The following is a 22862-nucleotide window of genomic DNA, read 5'->3' as shown; positions in this document are numbered from 1 at the left end:
ATATAAACCAAATTTCCATTCTAAACAACAGGTTAAGGTTAATTTTAAACTTATCTGTCAAAAGAATTTGGACTAAGAACTTTGTTTAACAATAAAGTACACCAAACTACGCTGTACATACCTCCACATAATTAATTAATATTATTAATAATTAATATTCAAATTATATTCAAAATAGCACCCTATTTTACAATTTATTGATTTTATAAGAATAATACAAAATACATTTTACTAAAATATAGCCTGTTGTTTTCATCATTTTAATAATAGTTCGTGTTGCGGTTACGGCAATAATATTTATTCTATAAATCTCTATAATCCTGTTAGGTAGTAAAATGGAGCCAAACTGAGAGAAATTTACAAAAAATTTTGGTTTTGGATTTATTATAAATGTTATATTACCTAAGATCCAAAAGTATAAGTTGTCGATATCCATTTTTAGCTACTCTAAAACTGATTATAACGTTTTTTGTAAATTGTGCAATATTCGCAGTAATCATTCTTAAGGAAGTGATGTTGAAAAAAATGTAAGTTTTTGGTCGACTTACAGAATGTTTTAGCAAAAACATGGGAAAAGTGGTATTTTTCTTAAATTAACTTAAGTTTCAAATATGTCCGCTTATAAATTTTCCAAATGTACTCTACTACATCTGAACAACACATCGAAGAACTTAAGCAATCATCTAGTCCATTAAAAAATAGCTTTAAATGTTGTATTTTCTTTTTTGTTAGGTGTACGAATATGGAATTGGGTCAATTACAGACACAAACCCTTTATTCCAAAGATTTAAGCAAATGAATAAAGTTTGTCATTGCCAAACAATAGATGACACCTATGACCTTCGTTATTGATAAAGTATATCGAAGTCCATGCACCATTTAATAGTTTTATAACAACTTGATATGAAAACAGTGCCCCGTACGAAAATGAAATTGAGTCACTGTAGTTGGAAATTTGAAGAACCTTTTTCAAGGGTTGTATTTTTTCATTGCTCAACAACTTTTTATCACGTTTACAGACGTATCTACATTGATCGAATACTTTTCTTCGATTATCTTTAGGATCATCATATATAATTCAATTAATATTCGCAAAGCTTCGCAGTAAAACTAAGTACGATTATGAGTTCTCGGGCAAGAAAAATTGTAACACAGAGAAACAGACGTAACAATTCTCGATCAAAATCATAGTCGCGAAATCATGTACGCCCAATGCTAAAAACACTGTAGTTGGCCGATGGACCAACAGGTGGCGGTAGTGTGTAAACGTCAAACACGAACAGAAACGACGCGAGCGCTGCGGGTGGTCGATTGACCATCTACCCAGTATTTGAATCGATCGTTAAAAAGTTGGTCGTTGGACAGCGATGAGAGTGTGGCGTGTGTTTGTCTGTGATTGTAATCAGAAGAACAATCAATGAAAAAAGTCGATTCCTGCAGATACCCGCTAATGATTCAAAACGTGACAGAGTTCAGTAAAACCTCATTATCAACATTATTCTTAACAAATTATCCAACAGATTTTGCCTTTCGCTAAAACTCGATGACACATTCCTGAAATTTTAGATTTTATCTGAATTCCGCATGTTTTATTCAATTGATGTAGTTATGGAATGTTTTGAGTGTTATACTATTTCAGTGTAATTCTGTACGACTTAATTAACGATCAACGCTCCGTCATCGTAATCATCGTCATCATCGATACTTCAAAAGCAGTTTTTTTGTTCGAAACTTAAAAATATTCGATGAAAATGTGTTCACTGTGTTTCGGTTGGAGAATAGAATACAGTGAACACATTTTCCTGTAAATTTTCTTGATTTTGAACGAAAAAACTGCTATTGAAAATTTCGAAATCAATGACGGATCCTGTCCCCTCAATTTGCTTTTCTGTTTTTGCTAAGATGCTTAATCTATGCAACACGTGACGATTACGCCAATCTTTTCCAGAATTGAATCGCTTTCGTCGAATCCACCATGTGCGAAAGATAAACCAGTTCGCAAGCTCTATAGCTAGCCTACTACTACAGCTGGCTCCCCACTGCCATCATCACACCAATCCAAGCAGCTACGCAAGACGCAACAAACTCGACGCCGACGCCTTCCGCGACGCCGCAAGCTGCAAGCTCCTTCGTCCCAAAAGGTAAACAAACTTTATCTCTCGCCGTCTCTCTCAGTTATTTTCTGTCTACGTTCAAAATCATCTTGCCCAGGATCGACGCAGCCGGCCTTCTTGGATTGGAGCTTTTCTGTGTTGAATGTTGGTTCGAATACGAATCACATGTGCTTCGCCCAAAAAGCAGTCAAAGGAGAAGTGCAAAGAACCCCGACCCCGGTTTTTATGGTATCAACTGGTGCGCCTGTACCCGAAGTACATATGGGCACAGATAAACCGACGTAAAACTGACGAAGTTTACATCAACCACTCATTTAACGATCATTCCAAATTCACTTAATTTCGAACCTTACGAAAAGAGGCGCGCGCTTCGTTTTTCTCCGTATTTGACGTTTCACACTACCGCCATCTGCTGGTCTTGTTGCACGAAACGTTCGTGCAACATGCTCACTAGATAAAAATGGTGTCAACGATGGATTTTAAAGAAATTTGTTGTAACTATCACGTCTGTTTATCTGTGGCACAGGTATGAATAGGGACGCAGAAAGCTCGCAATTAAAAATTTCTTCGCTCTCTTGCTCCCGTCTGCATCATATGGCCAAGGGTAGAAGTCCGCACCGTGCATGTGGAAGCAGTGCGTAGACAGACGGACAGAAGAAGGGATGGAAAAGGGATCGTGGCGGAAACGACGTCGCTGTCGTCGAAGGCGACGACGATCAGCTTCTGCCTGCTTGTGTATATCAAAACGATCCCGGCAAGGACTCGAAACGGTCAGAAGCCTCTCGGACGGCAAACGGTGCGGTTGTTCAAAACTCTCTGGTTCGCTGTGCAAGGATATTTGAGAATTTGGTTTTGAGTTTGTTAAAGTGTTTGGAAGATTTTTTGGTTGGGATAGATATTTATCTCAAACGGAAGACTGAAGAAGATTGCAGATGTTGATCTCAGAAGAAGCAAAGCAAAGACGGTGACGGTGATGATTGCATAAGAAGAGCTCTGGACAAACGAAGAGACCGAAAAGGATTTCCAAGAATTTCGGCTGGTTAAGTGGAAGGACTTGAAGTGTTGGACGGACCTAGGGGTGGGATAGATTGGATTTTGTGGCGGAGAATTTTGTGAATAGAAGTGGACTAGCGGTGTATTGGTGCAGCGGAGATAACGGTATTGTTGTGCATAGCTAACTGTGGTAGATAACGGAACATTTGGAGCGAAACAATGGCTCACAATGTGGATCTGGTGTGCAAGGAGATCATCTACGACGAAGTGGATAGTCAGTTTGCCGAACCGGACCCGACGATGATCGCGGATGTTCGGGTCATTCAGAACTTGATTGGGCTGGAACGGTTGACGATTCCGTCGTGCAACTACTTCGGCTCGGTACAGCAAGATATCAAGCCGAACATGCGCAAGATCGTCACCACTTGGATGCTGGAGGTGAGTGTTGATCGCGCTGGATTTGGGTGGGTTTGCTGGTAGGTGATTCTAACCGTTGTTTAACTCTGTGTTTGGCCAGGTATGCGACGAGCAGAAGTGCGAGGAGCAGACTTTCCCACTGGCGGTAAACTTCTTCGATCGATTCCTCTGCGCATGCCCGATCGATCGCTACCACCTGCAACTGTTGGGATGTTGCGCTCTCCTGTTGGCCTCGAAGATCCGCCAATGTCATCCTCTGACGGTGGACGTTCTCAGTGCGTACACCGACCATGCCGTCTCGCCAGATCAGATCAGGGTAAGTGCCATTGTTCTCAATCACTTGATAGGGCTGGGCGGAGTCTCGGGATGTCTCATTGCCAACTGCGCTGAAAAGGATCTCGATCTTGAACTTGATCCCGTCTTCCCGTGCTTTCATTCTCTTTGATTAGAATATGGGTAAGAAAAATGTTGGGAGAAAAGAATGTCGTCTTCTGAAAACGTGAGCACGGAAGCGTGTAACCCTTCCATTCAAGACGATAGCAATACAACTAATTTACTACATCTAGATATCTTCGTTCCAAGCGTGCGCCCATTGTCATTGTGTTTGAACACCCGGCTCGTTTCCGGGATCCGGCAAAGCTACCTGTCAGGTCAAGTGCCAGGGAATCTTCCAAATGGAAAACCACAAACCACATCTCCTTTGTTTTCTCCGAGTCGTTACTAGGGTGCACGTTCGGAAGGAAGTAATTAACGCAAGAAAGGGGTCCGTTCTCTTCTATGACGAACAGCACCCGCGTCATCGTAGTAGGCTGTGCCACCCGCATTCCTGTCAGTTTGTCGAATTGACAGCTACGTCGTAGGTTGCTTGGTCGGTTTTGCCAAAAAACCGCCACAATCTTCCCACAAATCACAATGCCGCCCAGAATGGGTCTTAATTGGTCCGCACGGTCGCCACAGCCTAATCCATCATCTTGAGTGGAACTTTCGGCTGAACGCAGGCAGCCCGTAATCCGATATCAATCAAATCCAATTAACTGCACAATTTCGCTACGGTGTGGACACGCAGCGCAGCGCAGACACAATTGACCCCCATGTAGATCTGAAGAGGGGCGAAAAAATCGTCCTAACAGCGAACTGTCAGAAGCAAATTTTCGTAATCAGCCGTCGTCGCCTACTCTAATCCGCACTATCTCCGAGCGCCGAAATCCGATATCGGGAGAAGTGGTCATCCTTTTGCTTCGCATTCGCATTCAAATACCGGACAGGACCACCGTGAGCCTTTTAAAAACCGCCCGAATGGAAATATACAAAAACCTCGGCAAACACCAAATTCAAGAATGAAACCAAGAAAACACTCGAATTCTTCCTTTTCATTCGCTTCTCACCCGAACCGGCTTGCCAACCGACCCGACCGATTTCCGAGGAATTCTGATCCTGAAAAATGAGTTTACAACTTTTTCACACGTTTCATTATTCAATCGTGTGTTGTTGTTTTTTGCATCGACGAAGCAATAAAAAGCCTCGCAACCTCCGAGAGACCTTTAATGGACTCCGAAAACTTTCAGAACATTTCCACGCATCATCTCGCCCTGTGTCTCTCTTTGCGTCTCTCTATCTCCCCAGTTCGGGTCCATTGTCGGTCTTGCCGCCGACGAGACGAGAGAAGGACCTTTTATGATTTCCGAGAAGTTTCCCTGAAGAATGCCATTCTTGGTTCTATTATTCGGACTTTTTGGGAAAGGTTCTTAACGCAATTCTGCCGCGCTGACCCTGACCAAATTCGGGACCGAGACGCGACGAAAGAACATTTCAGCGGCGGCGGCGCATCATCATTAATCAAAGCAGGCGGCGTTAACATTTTTCTTCGCGCGCTGCCAAAGCGGTCTTAGCGCCTCTCCGCTCTTCGTTTCGCGCCCGCGACCGGGAGCTGCGGCGATAACTTTCCCCGCTCACCGCAGCTCTCGGTCGGATTTCTGCAAAATCATTCTTTTAAGCAAATCGCTGCCGTGTAAAATATCGGTTTCCTTCGTTCGCTTTTATTTCGGGTCTCGAGACATGGCAGGTAGAAAACTTTTATCTCTTGTTTTCCTTGATGCTTTTTACGGGTCCTGCGGAAAGATGAGAAATGGGCTCTGACTGACGGGTTCCCACACACGGAAGAAAGACGGGTTACGGAAAAAATGGCGTTCGACTAGGAAAGGGACCTCTCCACTCTGTCGCCGTTGATTGCAATTTTATACAAATTAACATCCGGATCAGGATCCGGAATTAAGGGATGAAATTGTTCCTCATCATCGCTCATGAATAATAAAATTGTGTTTGTCGGATCCCGCTAGGGTCCCTTCCGAGGAAACAGGGTCAAGATTCAAAAGCAAACATCTTCGTAACCGAAATTTTGTGATCCGTTGTCAGGGCAGGCAGATGCGAAGAGCCCCGGGAACGCAACGGTTGCGAAGATATTAATCAAAAGAAGGACCCGGGTTCTAACCTCAAGATACGGACCACGGTCCACGGTCCTCCTCGAAAGGAACAAGGGGGAAGATGTGCATTTGCACACATCACAATAATGACGTAATTTTGCGGTTGGTCACAAATTAATCGCATCCGTCTCAGCGAACGAGCGAACCCCTCTCGGATGCGCCGTTACCTGAACAAATGATCGATTTTCGTGCAGCGAAATTGCGTTGACATAACCTCGCCGCAATTGAACTTCGCGTCAGGGAAACACGGAAGGGGCCGCCTTTCGGACTTTTAACGGTTTCGCTTGGGAACCGTTGGTCGTGTGGCTTCCCCATTAAGATCCAAGATTAAAAATGCGATCCTTGTTCTGGTGATCGTCGGGCGTCCATCCGGCAAATTTATGCACATTCCAAATGGCGCACGCGCCATCTATGAATCTCATTACCAATTTATTACCCGAACACCCCACTAATCCACCCTTCTCTTTCCTTTTTTTTTCTTTGTTCGCACCCCCGCCGTGTAGAGTTGGGAGCTACTGATGATCAGCAAACTGGAGTGGAACATCACGGCCGTAACGGCGTTCGACTACGTCGATCAGATTCTGGAACGCGTCAAATGGGGATCGGACGACTCGCGGCTACGGGAGCACGCGCACACCTTGATCCACGTCTGCAGCACCGGTAAGTTTCGATAGACTTTGCTATGTTTTATTGATTCATCAACTGTCACCAAGGGAAGAAGACATCTGTTCCAAAAACGGAGGCCATGTAACGGTGCGTTACATAAGGACGATTAGATATTGCTCTAGCCTAATTAATCGTCTTTTGAACCCCTAATTTGCCGCCGCTTGGTCTCAATCGATCGAACCGGCGGATCGATCTTCGTTTTGCCGGTTTCTTCACCCTTGCCGTCTGGGCGATGCGGGCAAAACAAACCCAAAATAAGCGCATGTCTGCGGCGCTCGGCATAATCATGCGGCGGCTATCTCGTCGGTGACGTGTGTTGACTGCCCAAAGCGTCGTCGTCGATAAAGCCTTGCGGGCGAATCCCAGACGGCGGCGGCTGCGCAAGGACAACTTTTTTTTTCGCCGATCGTCTTTCTGCTGCGCAGAACTGACACCGTCCCTCGACTGCTTTGTTTTGTTCTCTGTGTTTATCACGTGTTTTTTTTTTGCTTGATTTGTTTTGCTGGGTGAAAAGCGGAAAAAAGTGATAAACTTTATCATGTTGGGGTGATTTGTTGCTTATGAGTTTCAGGCAGATCTTTGGCTATTATTTTCGACGACATTTAGAAAAGGCTTTTCGCGTTTCTGTATTTGATAAACATGTCATAACAATTTTGAACCAAATTTCATTTTATTTAAAAAAAAGGCTGCTAATCCAGATCTTTCTACGCGAAAAGGCCTCTCTTAATTGTTTAGAAATTGCTGCTGATCATCAAAACTATTTATCTCAAATTTGCTAGTAACATTTTGCAATAAATGTTCACTCAAATGAAAAAGCCTTTTTGCTCTGAACTCAGAAAGTTTTACTTCACGTTGATAATCCAATCGAAAAAACTTTTCCAAACAACGAAATGTGGCTGGAAATTTAAATCAAATTCGATCGAATTCCAACGCTCAATCGAAAGAACATTCCCATAAAGTGCCTTTGCAATGACAGAAAAATTCAAAAAGTGTGAAGGCACGCACGCAGCGAAGGGATTTAAACGGGCCCCTTTCCATACATTCAGAGACTAGGGAATTTTCCCGAATCTCACCCTCCGTGACTGGTTCGAACAATTGCGTCCGCGCTTCGCTGATGTCGCGAGAAGGGGTTGAATCTTGTTCGCTTTAACCCTGCCGTGGTATACTCGCGAACTCGCTGCTAGCCGTTTAAAAGGAGTGCTCAAGTTGCTGAAAGCAGTTGGGATTTTGTGACCTTGAATTTTTCGGTTTTAACGTTCGGGAGCGAGAATTCCTTGTTCGGATGGCTTCGATTACTTGAAAGGCCTTTTTGCCAGTTGCTTTTTTCACACTCTTGATCAACTTGGATCGAATGTTCAATAGGCCTTTTCACGGGGCGTTTCAAATCAGCTGATCTAGAAGCACTTTGACAGATTTTTTTAATGGAAATGACAGCCCCGTGTATACACCGGTCCTCCACCGATGTAAACAAATGTAAACACGGATCTGTCACATGAAAAGGCCTATTACCGAAACTAATGTCGAATTCGTTTTTGAATCTAGGTTGGAACTGAACTGGCGCAACCCGTTCTGAACCACAGTTTCAACCCCAACCCGATTCAGGTGACCGAACTACAATTTGCTTGACGTTGGTTTGTTTATTTGTTGATCACCAACCCAGTTCCTAAAAACGAAAACGCTGTAAGTTGCTTCAGTTTAAGTAACAAATTGTCAATTTTTTTTTTTGAAAATTGAATTGAATTGAAAAAAATAACAATGCGGTAAGGCTTTTGCTTTTCGGAATGATTGACGTTACGTCTGTTTCTCTGTGGGTGAACTACAAAAACCAAAATTGTATTTCGTGCATGAACTTCTCCAGTTTGGTCGGTGTATCTCTCTCTGTTATTGTAAACACGGCCTTTTGCAGGAGATAACAAACGCTAAAATCGATTTTCTTAAATTCAAGTTTTTGAACCCTATTTACTGTTCTAAACATTTTTCCTTGCATGGAAAAAAATGGAGACGAACTTTTAAAAATGCCCTATATCTACATCACTTAAGTGAATTCATTATTGAATTTGAATACGCATTTCTGTAAGCACATTATGTATCTGATCTAGTAGGCTTTGACAAATTAACGTTTTGAGTTCTGGTAAGCATTGCATGTCGGAAATATGTCCAAATTCTATTCCAAAAGTCATATTGATCTCTGTTAAGACAAAACAACTCCCTTTGTTTACTTTCGCCATCGCATTTCCTTCTTTCAAACAACCAACTGCAAACACAGAAAACCCAACAGGAAATCGATAAATCTTGTCCGAATCTTCCTGCAAATGGGAATCGGATGCTATCGACCCAAGAACAAAGCTGACCACTGTACACAGACAGAAGAAGTGCGTGAGAAGCGAATTCGGTTCCCACCGGCGACGAACCGAAAAGTTTCGCATTTCTTCCATTTGAAAAGACCATACAAAAAAATCTGTTTGAGAAAAGCAGAAATGACGCAGTAGGCGCATCCTTCGTTCGTATGAGCAAACTACGCACCAACTTTTCAACAGGTCTCAACTGCAGCATAGGAGCAACAGTGCGTTGATGCACCCAAGTGCATTTTCGTTGCTGGGCAAAACATCTGCCATCGTCGTCGGTTTTGTGTTTTCCTTGTTGTGTTTGGATCGCGTTGTTTTCGTCGTTGTCGTCGTCTTTTTGGTTCAGCGAGTTATCAAACATCTGCGCCCGGGTTCGAATCGTTTGTGGAGGGTCATTATTTTGAATCCTGTTGGAATATCCTGTCGCTGCTACAGGTTGCACCCGCCCGCATCGTTCCAGGATCCTTTTTCGTTTTTTGTATTCGTCCGCTTCAACTCGAAAAGAGTAGAACAATTTAAAAACGAGGCAGGTGCTGCTATCCCGCGAGCAACTGTTGGCCCTTTCTTCAAAGACGATAATATAACATGTTTTATAACGTACCAAACGTCATCCTAATTGACGTTTGAGTCTGGCAAAGCTAACCGGGGCGCTATCGCAACACCTCGATCAAACGGAAATTTATGTTAATTTCCGGTTTCACCCTCACGCGAGTTGAAGTCACTCTCTCCGCGTCGTCCGCTGACACTTGTTGAGCGAATTGACAGTCCGAGTGAGCGAGCATGGGGTGGCTGCAAAACGCAATCGTAGTAGGCACGCGACATTCGTACCAAAGGGGGCTTTCTGATTGGGTGATTTCTGTTCTCGCGGCCTGCTTCGATTCGATGCACCATGGCCCGAACAGAGCACCATAAATCAAAATAAATACGCGCTCACTCGCTCATAATCGAAGTGAGTGAGCATGTGCAACGTCCGACCACGAGAGCGGGTCCAGGTGCAATCGAGTGACACCTTTCGCGCGTTCCTTCACAGAAACACCTTGATGACGCAAGAAAGGTGTCCGTTTCATTTGTTTACATTCCGATGGAGGCGATCCACCGGCGTCTTTAAGTAAACAAATACGTCGGATAGAGCTGATAACAAACTGACGAAGCGATAACTGTCACTTGATTTGATAGGGGCGCTCGCCCTAGGCAAAGGAGTCATGCAAAATCTTCGAGCTCCTTCGTCGCCTTCAAACGACGAACGAGTAATAACGACAAAGGTGAAGCAAGGAAAACATCTGCCGCCGTGTAGTTACGTTTCCTTTCCGCTCTCCTTCGTCTCCAGACGAATCCTAAACTCGAAATCCTGAGGCTACTTGCGTCGAGCCGATACTCGATACCTCCTTGCCATATACCTACTTGCTCTCATCAAATACAGCACAGCAATTTCGCTTGCTTTGTTCGCGTTCCGAAAATCTTCACGCTAAATTGTGCTCGGGAATCTGAATCGATTCCTGGGCGAAACGTGGCAGCGGTTGCGCCGAACGGCGGAGCCCAGCCGTTGGTCCCCTTCATCTTCGACTCATTCAAACGCTAAAATTCAGGTTCAATGCTCCTCGCTCGGTGGCGAGACTGGTAGTCCTTGAAGGACCCCGTAATTTTTGCATGTTCATTTTCTATTGTTGCTACCGGTGGTGCCGTCTGGAGCAGCGATTCCGGAAAAATCCGGTTTTTCGCGACCATTGTTCAGCTCCAACCGTCGCCGTTCGGCGCTTTTCAAATGTTACTCGTGATTTGTCCGTTTGAAAGCGTACACTGAACGAAAAGGTCATTTTTATTCCGTTTGCAATTTTCTTTCGGAAATTTGATAATTTTCAACCAAGTTGATCCGCACTAATCCCGCAACTCATCAAAAGTGGCAGTTACTGGAAAAACCGGGTGCAAGATTTATGGCACCCGGCCGGGACACCGCACGATCAATAAATTAATTACTCCGATACACCTTGTTTTGGGTTTCAGAGCTCTTCCACCAAAAGGGACGTAAGTGTACTCTATCAACCCCTTTTGCAAATCCAACGAAGTCGGTCTGTGATCTATCCACCAGCGGGACAACGGGTTTCAATTAATAAATCTTGCGTCTAAGAACCCGTTTTTCTGTCTGCCAAGAAGAGGGAACCCTTGCGTAATTAGACGAGCGGCAGCGCATCCACTTCATCATTTCGATTGTCTGCAGACTAAATCCCTTCCTTTTACCGATCGAGAGCTGCGCAAACTTTTCGGGTCGTAAATTTTGCAGTTCCCACCACCGGAGAAGAAAAGAAAACGATCGACCGATGCAATCAATTTCGGTTTTGGTTTACGACTTTTTAGAAAAGTCCTTATTGCTCAAATTGTTGAGATTTTTTTTTTCGGAAAATTTCTCTTTTTACGAGCTTTCCCCTCGCCTGCTTTGATGATAAGCCAAATCGAAACTAATAGTGTCTGAATCTCGTTTTTACGAGCAGGGAGCGAGGCTCGTAAAAACTTCGATGGCCCTTTGCAAGAAGAAGCTGTATCATTATCCTTACATCGAGCTTCTTTTCGAGCGATAAAAAACGGGCAAATCATCGGGCCCCGACATGTCACGATGTAACTATCTCCAGTTGGGATTTAGTTTTTTATGCCAAACCCGTCGCCGCACTCTATCCCGTAGACGGTTGGAATAAAGTTGATATTTAGAAATCACACCTGGCTGATTTCCCCTTCGATTTGATTTGAGAGTCCTGTTTTCAGAAATCTTGAAATCGGATCGGACGACAACGAGGGGACTTTTCAGACCCTCTCACATGGCTTGACTTGGCTTTGTATGATGTTTGATTTTTCTCGATCTCGGCCCCCGAAGAACCCGAAAATTACCGGGTAAAGCCATTATTACTTCGCAAAACTTCTTGACAGACGACGAAGACGGGGCGGAAACGACGAAAATGACGTAAAGTCGCGTGCAGCTTGCACAATTGCACCTTTTGCTCGCGCAAGGCCTGCTTCGACGGTCGTTATTTCGCTTTTCTGCATTTACGATCGCTTCGCCTCCTTCGATCGGACTCATTACGCACGTGCCCGTTGTTCCCCAAGCGGACATTGAAAATTATTAACTCGAGGTGATCTTCATCGCGACGGTTGCACCTGACGGGCTCGTGCCCGTTTTCAAGCACTCCAGCCAGGATAATCGATGGAAACATGTTTCCAGAGAACGAAACGAAATGAGTCCAAAAAACTGGTTTCACCATCCAAACGCGAGTCATAATTAATTAGGGACCCGTGCGCCCATTTCTTCGTTCGTTCTTGGCTGAAGCTCATTCGAAGGAATGTGACAGCGCTTTGTTTACAACAACGAATGCGCTCGCCCGTTCGAGCGCAATGTTTGCATAATTTTCGTTCGAAGCGGATCGCTTCGGGCCACAAAGCAACTCAAATCGAGCCCAACATATGGCAGCCGTCCTTTTGTTTTCCTTCCGCTCCTTGGAGTGTAAACATTTTCCAAGAATATCCATCGGAATCGTTATTTATGCTAATTTGCGCGTCAGGATTTTGCTGTCGGGCACATGCGTGCCACCCGTAGCCAATCGTCCGGAGATGTTTGGCCTTCGGCGTCATCATCTCAAGCAGCGGAAAATTTCTAAGGGTTGCAAATCCGGTGCAGCATCTCGAATCGGTTCAATAGCAATATTTATAAATAGCATAATTTCGCCCCGAGGCCGGGACGCCCCATTCGGTACGGTTAATCGAAGCCTTTATTCCAAACGGCATTGATATTCAAATCGGTAACCGTTAGTTCCGTCGTTTATTAGCATAGGTTATGACTCTCGCAATAAATAAATAACCCTTTGCCTCGAGTGAACCCCTAGAGCTGGCAAAATCTTTGTGGAGAGGATTTCCAACTGACAAAATTTCATTCTGAGATTCCCTTTCGCATCGGTTTACCTTGAAAGGACTTCTTCCTCGCACTTTCTTCGGCAAGGGTCTCTGTCTCGAGCGAGTTGTCTGCCTGCGTCTTCGCCATTCGAGATTTTGCCATTCATTCTTAACTGCGGTAGATTCACACACAAACGTACACGGTTGAAGACGAGTGATTTAAATCTTTGCCAACCCCTAATTTAGTCACTTTTTTCGCCATCGCTTTCCGTTTGCTTTTCGTTCTAATCCGACGATCGGATTTGCACTGAGCTGGATTAGCAAACTATGTGTTGGAGTCCCACGGGTGCTTTTGCCTTGGTGCATAAATGCCTGCTGAGTGGACGGTTGAACCGGTTCGCCAAAAAATATCGGTTTACTTTGTTTTTGGTTCCCTAAACGAAATCGTCTTTTCGCTAAAAATTTCAAATCGGATTTTTCCTCTTTTCACAAGAAAGTGAAATGAAATTTGATTTAGATTTGATAACGATCTGAATTTCAGAAACTTTGAGCTACACTTCTGTTCCAGTGCATGAAACTCGCATTGACAGTTCGATAGGTGTGCAAACCGATAACGGTCGCAATCGATAAACCGTTTTTTCAGCATCAAAGTAGTGATAAGCAGAGTGGATTTAGATACAGGCACTCTAGTGAATTTTGAATCAATCAATCAATTTTGCTGATTTTCGGTATACAGTGCTTTCAACTGAGCTGGATTAACAAGCTGTTAGTTGATGTCGCAAGAGTGATTTTGTCTCGGTGCAGAAACACCTTCTGATGGAAACGATTGAAACGGTTCGCCACAACGATCGGTTCACTATGCTTTTGTGTCTCAGACAAAACGTGTTTTTGCAAAATGCTCCAAACATGTCAGTCTAGTTTTCATTTTCCGGAGTTCTTCAAAGAAGCAAGGGTCTTCAGCATTCATGAGCATGTTAAACAAAATAAGGTTAAGATTTCTTCAATTGCGCTACAAATTTCATCAATTTTGCGAAGCACTTTTGTTTCAGTGCATAAAATTCGCATTGTAACAGTTTGAAGTTTGTACAAATCGTGAACATTCACAGGGTTCTTAAAAACAAATCAAGCGTATGCTAGAATAAGGGCGTAAGTCGCATGATCGATTTCTCTTCATCGATCTAGAAGCATGTGAATAAAGGCGACAAGACGCAAGTTTGTCAGTATTTTTTCACCTTAGGACACAAGATTGCATCGCTGCCTAGCGTCTTGAAGTGAAAAATGCTAACAAACCTGCATCTTGTTAATTTTTTTTTTCACAGAAGAGAGGATCGATGAAGAGAAATCGATAATGCGACTTACGCCTTTATTCTAGCCCACGTTAGAAATTAGTGATATATTCGTTTCCAATCATTATTCCCAGCTATTCTGCTAATCTTCGGTAAGTAATGTTGGAGCTGAACCATGCTTGAGTTGAAAGTCTTGTTAATGAAGAAAAATCAATGAAATATGCAATGTAACTCCTCCAGTAATGTCAAAATGAAGAAAGCGCCGAACGAGCATCCAGTTGGATTCCGATCAGTGTTGCCAACCTTCCAGATTGTTGAGGCAGTAATGAATTTGTAAGGTTCTCCATATACGACATGCAAGATCCAGACATCGTTCACACAAACTTTACAAAACCATATAGATTTTCGAAAAAAGTGTCTTGTTATCCCCGATTCCGACACAATCGGCCACCAAAGCTAAAGCAGCTGCCGCATCGTCCACCGTTCGCTTCCAGCTAGAATGCCCGCCCGCAGAGTTCGATTTCTTATTTTGCTCCCTCGTGCGTCTGCTCCTTTGTAGCGATAAGAATTCGTCCTTTTCGTCGTCGTCAATGGGCCGTAACGGGGGAAGGATCCTTTGTGCTGCCACCCCACTCTTTGGCACTGGTGAGTCAGGCCAGGTGGTGAAACCGTTGCATCCTTCAACAGAAACTCGTCGAGCTGGAAAAACCGTCCCAATAAGAAACCGAGCCATTGTCGTAACCAGTGACGTCCGTGTCTATGCTCCTTGCGATCCGAATCAAGCGATAACTGTTGCCTCTTTGTTGTGCAATGCAAAGGAACGCATCATCGCATCGTCACCGAGGGACCTACGATGACAGAACTCAAGGAAGGAAGGAAGAGGCGGTTCCCCGAATGGTGCAAATGACACCATGTTCCGCCGTCGCCACCGCCGCTGTGCTCACCAGTGTGGATCAAAGAAAGTGCACCTTCGTCGGTTACAAACCCTCGAACGAACGAACGCAATTATTAAATGTGTAACCCGCGCGTGATCGGGGTTGCTACAAGACGCCATCTGCCATCTTTAGGGCTGCATTTTTTTACATGCTAATCACTCCCGTTTCGTAATTACACACGATCCACCTTCGGGCCTTAGCCCGATGTGCTCTTCTTCAAACAACTGACGTTTCTTTCGAAAGGGCTGAAGAACAACGAACTCTTCTGCACGCAATTTAAATATCGCCTCATTCTAACCTCAAAATTTAAAATACTAACTCTTGAGGCGAACGCTCCTAACCAATCTAAACATCGCGGAATGGATCTTTAACTTCGCAGATTCATCCTACTGGACTTTGTTCGTAAGCGAAGAAGAAGCATGTTTTACAACTTCCTGCCCTGATCGCCAAAAGATTCACAGCAGCAGCATGTGCAGACCGACGCAGGATAATAGCCTTAACCTCAAAAAGCACCCGAAGAGAGAGAGATAAAAGAAACCACAACACAACAGACGATCGTGATGATCATTCGGAAAACAGTCGTCGATCGACAGGTGCTTTGCGCGCGGTTTTCGACGAACAGGGCGAGATCCTTTCGGATAACTCCAAGCGCTTCTCGCGTTTTCAACAATGTTGGGAGCGCTGCGTCGCGCGGAAGAGAGAGCGAGAGACAACGACGACGACGACGCAACTGTACAGCTCTTCTCGCGATCGCGTGGTCCAGTCGGCCCAACGCAAGGTGCAACGTGATTGCGCGATCGTCTCTTCTTTTGTGCAATTTTTATTTTTTGCGCTTCTCGGAATTGTTTATAAACACAGGAGGCCATGTGCTTACCCGTTTTGTTGATGGGCTCCTTTGTTTGGGTTTTTTTTTTCTGTGCTGCAAGATGACGCGCGCAGCTTAGACCTTTAAATTTCGCGACTGGCAGCAATAAAAGTGGACCGGATGAAGGTTTCACATTCGCGGAAAGCACCTGGTGTCCGCTTCAGTCGGATCGTAAAACAAAACATCTTGCGTGCTCCGAAGGGATGCAATTCGGTGTTGGTTTGATGCTGTTTTAGAGCATCAACCAAATTTGCATTCAAAGGCTTCCAAAAGCAATATAATTTTATGGATTTGGCTTCAGAGCATTCTTAATTATAGTAGTTTTAATGACAGCTGTCAAACAACCTGTTGATCGTCTTTGAATCAATAGTCATTTCCGATTGATGTTGGTAAAACTAGATCATAGCATCTCCATACCATTTTTTACTCTAAAAATCTTGTGTCGTTCCCCTTCTTCTAATCACCATAAAAAAGCCCGCCAACATGAAAAAATTGACTACTGACCGCGGAAGCTGGTTTGTAGAAAAACTCCGTCGAACATGATCTACTTTCCAAATGATCAAGTTACCGACTCCGTTCTGATCAGTGCCAGTGGTTGCTTGGCGTCCTATCGGCATTCGCGCCCCTTTGGTTGCCATGGCGATTGCGGCGAAACGTCAAATTTGTGCAAACGTGCCGCCGCACCGCCTCCTATGAATGGCAGGGCCCAACCGCCATAAAAATCACTGCCATAAATCTAACCTTTCAGCGGCGTGGCAATTTGATACGATATGCTTCTCGTCGTCCTAGGCCTTCGCTGAATAAACACCCGATTTTTTACGATCGTCTTTTCTTCCCAACAAAAAAGCAAGTCCTTCTAATTTGCCTTTGTTTGTTATTGGTGGCTATAAAATTGTAAATTTGTTGCATTATCTACAGAAACCGGAAGAAATCATCGGAAAAAAATACACACAATCGCCGCAGTCAATTTTGTGATTTTTCTTTCGGTTTTTTGATTATTTAGTTTCGAAAAAATGGCTCAAATTCGTCTTTCGTATCCTTCTTTGATTTTGTTTAGAACATAGTTTCCCAAACTGTGGGTCGCGACCCCCAGGGGGGTCGTGAGATGCTCTCTGGTGGGTCGCGAAAAAAATCTTAATACATATAAATTTTCTTAGATTTTTTTTCTATTTTTTCAAATGTCTCCTCGAATTGAAGCAAACGGTTTTAAATTGAAATTTGAAATCTCATTTAATAATTTCTCGCTTAATTTATGATCTCGTCTTAAAAGCCATTGGTAACCAAGTGTATAGCTTGTAGTTACTGAGTAAACGAATAATTTAAAACGTTTTTTTAACAATGTTGCAATGGAGAAATGATCGTTCTCTATCTTCCAGTGGTGATAATTTTTATATTGGTCAATTTATTAGCTTAAAAACAACTAGTTACACACTCGCTTATCAATGAATTTTATAAGATCATAAGTTATGCGAGATTTTAGCATTTTTTTAGACTGCCTGACAATCATTAGATATTAATGGTGAAGACACTTGATGTGGCTTCAAAATTTTCTTGGAAAGATGTTAGTAAATTGAAACTGTCATCGACAGAACAGAACAGCTGCCAAACTATTTTATTAAAAACAAACCTTTTACTCATAAAGGAAATGTTTGCGTTAAAACGGAGAACTTTTTAGCATTTATGCTACTGTACAAAGAGTTTTGACAGATGTCGAGATTTACATACTACATGTAAAACTTATGAAACATACACCTAATTAGCAAAAACTGAAATGTGAAGTATTTGTTAAAATATTTTTATTACAGACACTGAAAGTGCAGTGATAAACAGCACACTCAACGCTAAAGTTTTCAGCTCAGCAAAAATTTGTTTAATATTGCTGTTAACTACCGAAAAAAATCACAAACATGATAAAGTTGAGAAGTTTTAAAACTTTTTCTCTTGGTTAAACTAGTTTTTTTTAACATTTTCCACCTGGTGGGTCGCGAAGAATGTGCCGGACGGCTAGGTGGGTCGCGGACTCGAAAAGTTTGGAAACCTATGGTTTAGAACATGTGTTCCCTTGTTTACTGCCTCGATTGCATCCCTCTCTCTCGCTGCATCCGATTCGAGTTGCGCGTTGCAATTTGTCTCACTCCGACAATAGGCAAGGAAGTCGCAATTATTCTTCCAAGATTTTCCTCCGTTTCGCATTAATCAATTTTATTTACCTGAACTTTTTCTTTTCCCCGGAGCGGAGGGCCCTCCGGACCAACGACGAAGAAAAGAGGGAGGAAAATAATTACAATTTCTTCCACTTCCGTTCGGGCATTAATTGTCACACTCGCTCAAAGAATACTATTCGCCCTTCTATTCTTACATCCACGACATTAAAAAATGTAGGTTAGGTAACGAATAACTCGGTGACAGTTGTGCAAATTCCATCTCTATCAAAAGAAAAAATAAGAATGTACGATTCTAACGACATTTTTCCTTCCTCTTCTTCACAGAAACCATCTTCATGCAGTTGGAACCCTCGCTGCTAGCGGCGGCTTGCATCGCCTCCGCAAGCCGTGGCCTCAACGTGTCCACCAAGATGGCCACCGGGTTCGATCTGTGCCGGTTGACGTTCCACGACATTGCCAAAATCGATTTCATCGTCAAAATCATCGAAGAAATCGTCGCCAAGGAAATCGCCGACAAGCAATTGCAACAGCAGCAGCAACAGATGGGCGCCAATGGGGCCGCTGGGGGCAGCTGCAAGGAACAGTACCAGCAAGCACCGCAAAAAGTTGGTGGCGCCACCGTCGAGCAGACGACGTCACAACAGCAGCCCGAAACGCCCACCGATGTGCAGTTTATCTACTTTTAACTGTAAACGGGGGACGCTGCGTAGTTTAGGAATTTTTCCGGGCGTTCGTCGCTGCTTTTCGCAGTGAACGATCGCCTGGGGAAGCTGTATCTATTTTTTCTCTCTATTGTTTTGAGATATTTATCTGCCAAAATTTACGCATGTTGTTAAGAAAGCGAAAGTTATATTTTCGATGAAATGGGAATGTAGGCGCTATTCGTCATTTGCCGACCCCTCCGAGCAGGGGTGGGTTGATTGAAATGTCACTCGGTTGACTGAACCAAAATTTCATATTGTATAATATTTACACTGAAAACAAAAAGCGGAAACCAGAATCTTTGAAAACTTAGTTAATTTTCTACAAACAAAAAAACATTTTTGATTCGTTCAAAAAACAAAAAAAAACACAAAATGGTGCGAACATAGTTTATCTACTGTTTATACTTTTTTCTATTTTCCTATTTTCTAAGTTTAGCCTTACTTTTTGCCCCTTTTGAAACTTCTAGATTCTATTCTGTTTTAGTTTCTCTATGGAAAACGAAACGTGTTCAACATTTCCACATTATTGTAGCATAATCCGGAATTGTAGCGTAACGATTACCTGATAAGATTTCACTTCTACCAACGCGAGAAAAATTGTTAAATTATTTATTTATATTAACCACTTAGAGACATCACAACCCGGTTCCTGCTAGTCAGGAACTCTTGGAATTACCCCCCATAAACACACCGGCGAATCTTTTGATTTTCCGCGTGCCTAAGATCGATTGTAAGTCAATTAGTTTAGCGTTGTAGGAACCCGCCAAAGATTTACCCTAGGAAACCTACTGCCACCGAATTCAGCGAAAAATCCGCCGCAGCCATATCGATTCCACGCGCGAGAAACCAACTAAATTTAAAAATACATTTTTTTTATTTTCTTTAAATCGAGATCTCATTCACGTTAAGACAACGGTACGGTAAGGTATTTGTACAAAGGCTAAGGCGTTTAAACTAAGTTAGAGCGATAAGACTTGTACATATTCTCAACCCGAGAAACCATGGCCTGTATCGAGAGACGAAAAGTTCTACTTAGCTGGGAAAAAAGCGAATACAAACGCATTCAGACAGAGATTTTTTCCAGATCGAGTTTCGTTTGTATTTGTTCTCTATAATAATTGTTAATCTAGTCTTAATTAAGAGAAATTTATAACACTAATTTATACCAAAACAGACACGAATACGACGCGCTAAAGTTATACGAAAAGGAGGGACATCGGGTTTGAAATAAAGGTTTTTTTTTCTTGTTTCATACTGTAATTGTTTTGACCGACTTTTTTTTTACAAACGCGGGAGATGATTTAGATTCGGTGTTGATCGCAAACGAGATATACTCAAAGGACTGTACATAGATTTTTGTTCGCGCAGTCGTCGTTCAAGAAAAATCGTTTGATATATTTTGTCATCGTTTTATACTATTAAATGAATCGGAAATAAAGAGAACTCAAAATCAAGTCAATTGTGTTGTGAAAATACTATTGAGAAATGTCCCTGAGAAAGTTTTGTCGTTCAGCTGTCTATTATTTGCTTGCCCAATTCTAATATTTTGTAGTTGGCCGACGGGCCTCTTGTGGCGCTCGCATCACTTTTGTTCGAGTTTGACGTTTGCTCACTACCGCCACCTATTTCGCGGTTGGCCAAATGAAATATTTTTAGGTTTCGGTGTGAATGTTCACGTGACTATGTTTTAAATTGATAATTGTTCTAGCTGTTACGTCTGTTTGTCTGTGCATTCACCATTGTTTTGTCGTAATTTTGTATGATTGTTTACAGTTTAGAACCAGCTACACGTTGGGGTAGCAATAAAGAGCCGCCAGTACCACCCTTGGTAGCAACAGGCGTTCTAATAACAATATCAAATAAATTTTCATTAGTTTCTCTCTCACCACCAAGAACAGACGTTTAATCAGGTCCGTCCCTCGGTAGTGCAAAAGGTACCCAAGTATGACAGATCACAGTACACTTTTCACGGCATTCTAGATTACCTTATGAGCCTAAAAATGTTGGGCAGCTGCAAGGGACATAGAGATTTTTAATTTGTCTTTGGTTTAATTATTTCAAGAAGGCACTCTATACCCACATGGCTATCAGCCTGAACTTACTGGCAAGCCGAACTTGATTCCTCTTTGTCTTCAGCGCAGCTACCCACGCTGAACCAGCAAGCTGACTGACTACTGCACTTGCAAAAGCTTAGCAAAAATAAATCTGAACATTTGAATGACTGTTTTATTGGTTTCGTATAATTTTAAGATTTTTCTGTCATTTTTTGCGAGATTATGATAATTGTTATCAAATTATGTCTCGAATGTACTGGTTCAAAATTTTGGTCGATCCAATGCTGAAAAAAATAGCTATGTTTATTCAGTGATTTTTGTTATTAATGTCGAAACTTTAAGTAAAAACTTGGCAAACTAAATCCAAATAATATTATTGGTAAAATAACTACTAAGTAAGTTTAACTCATTGGTTTTTGAAATAAGCCCTAACAGGTAGTGCTTCGTGAAGCCCAAGCAGGACAGTTCGGTTTTGAGTCGTCCGATAGATTTTGCTGACGGGTTCACGCGTGTTTTCGTCGCCGAAGATTTTTTTCCCCTGTTTTGGAGCGTCTTGCTGGGTACGTATTTGGGAAGGCCCAAGCAAGACGGTTTATTTTCGGGACGCCAAGAAGTTTTGCTGTCAGTGTCAGTTTTGTGTTCAGTCGAGAATGGATTACCAACTGGTGAGTTCGTTTCATGCTTATGATAACACATATTTTCTTGAAAGCGTAACTTTTATGTAATATTAAAACAAACTTTGTATGGTTTGTCACTATAGGTGTCGGCATTGATTGTGCTACTTTTCCCCGAATGTCGTTTCCCCGAATGTCGGTTCCCCGAACGCCAGTTCCCCGAATTACCCTTTTCCCCGAATGCCATTTCCCCGAATGACCCACACAGAAAAAAATATTTAATTTTCAATGTGATGTAAACTGATGTCTACTGTAAAAATAAATCAAATTCGTGTGTTGTTACAGTATCATGTAAAATTAAATGAATATACATTCAATTTTCAACTAAAAATGATTGAATATTACATGATCGTGTAAATTTGAAGAAATGTCCCTGAGAAAGTTTTGTCGTTCAGCTGTCTATTATTTGCTTGCCCAATTCTAATATTTTGTAGTTGGCCGACGGGCCTCTTGTGGCGCTCGCATCACTTTTGTTCGAGTTTGACGTTTGCTCACTACCGCCACCTATTTCGCGGTTGGCCAAATGAAATATTTTTAGGTTTCGGTGTGAATGTTCACGTGACTATGTTTTAAATTGATAATTGTTCTAGCTGTTACGTCTGTTTGTCTGTGCATTCACCATTGTTTTGTCGTAATTTTGTATGATTGTTTACAGTTTAGAACCAGCTACACGTTGGGGTAGCAATAAAGAGCCGCCAGTACCACCCTTGGTAGCAACAGGCGTTCTAATAACAATATCAAATAAATTTTCATTAGTTTCTCTCTCACCACCAAGAACAGACGTTTAATCAGGTCCGTCCCTCGGTAGTGCAAAAGGTACCCAAGTATGACAGATCACAGTACACTTTTCACGGCATTCTAGATTACCTTATGAGCCTAAAAATGTTGGGCAGCTGCAAGGGACATAGAGATTTTTAATTTGTCTTTGGTTTAATTATTTCAAGAAGGCACTCTATACCCACATGGCTATCAGCCTGAACTTACTGGCAAGCCGAACTTGATTCCTCTTTGTCTTCAGCGCAGCTACCCACGCTGAACCAGCAAGCTGACTGACTACTGCACTTGCAAAAGCTTAGCAAAAATAAATCTGAACATTTGAATGACTGTTTTATTGGTTTCGTATAATTTTAAGATTTTTCTGTCATTTTTTGCGAGATTATGATAATTGTTATCAAATTATGTCTCGAATGTACTGGTTCAAAATTTTGGTCGATCCAATGCTGAAAAAAATAGCTATGTTTATTCAGTGATTTTTGTTATTAATGTCGAAACTTTAAGTAAAAACTTGGCA

At 42.6% G+C, this 22862-nt stretch overlaps 1 protein-coding gene across 1 annotated transcript; it reads left to right on the top strand.

Moving 5' to 3' along the window:
* The first annotated feature begins 2763 nt into the window (after positions 1-2763).
* Positions 2764-20297, top strand: LOC5575093 (G1/S-specific cyclin-D2). The gene is made up of 4 exons (XM_001661767.2): positions 2764-3545; positions 3625-3840; positions 6508-6664; positions 18464-20297. Exons 1-4 carry the CDS (start codon positions 3327-3329, stop codon positions 18823-18825), a joined length of 954 nt encoding a protein of 317 aa, XP_001661817.1. The 5' UTR covers positions 2764-3326; the 3' UTR covers positions 18826-20297.
* The last annotated feature ends 2565 nt before the right edge of the window (positions 20298-22862 follow it).

This window comes from Aedes aegypti, chromosome 3 (assembly GCF_002204515.2).
Source record: "Aedes aegypti strain LVP_AGWG chromosome 3, AaegL5.0 Primary Assembly, whole genome shotgun sequence".
NCBI lineage: Eukaryota > Metazoa > Arthropoda > Insecta > Diptera > Culicidae > Aedes > Aedes aegypti.
The sequence above is the reverse complement of the archived record's forward strand: the minus strand, read 5'-3'. Positions and strand labels throughout refer to the sequence as shown.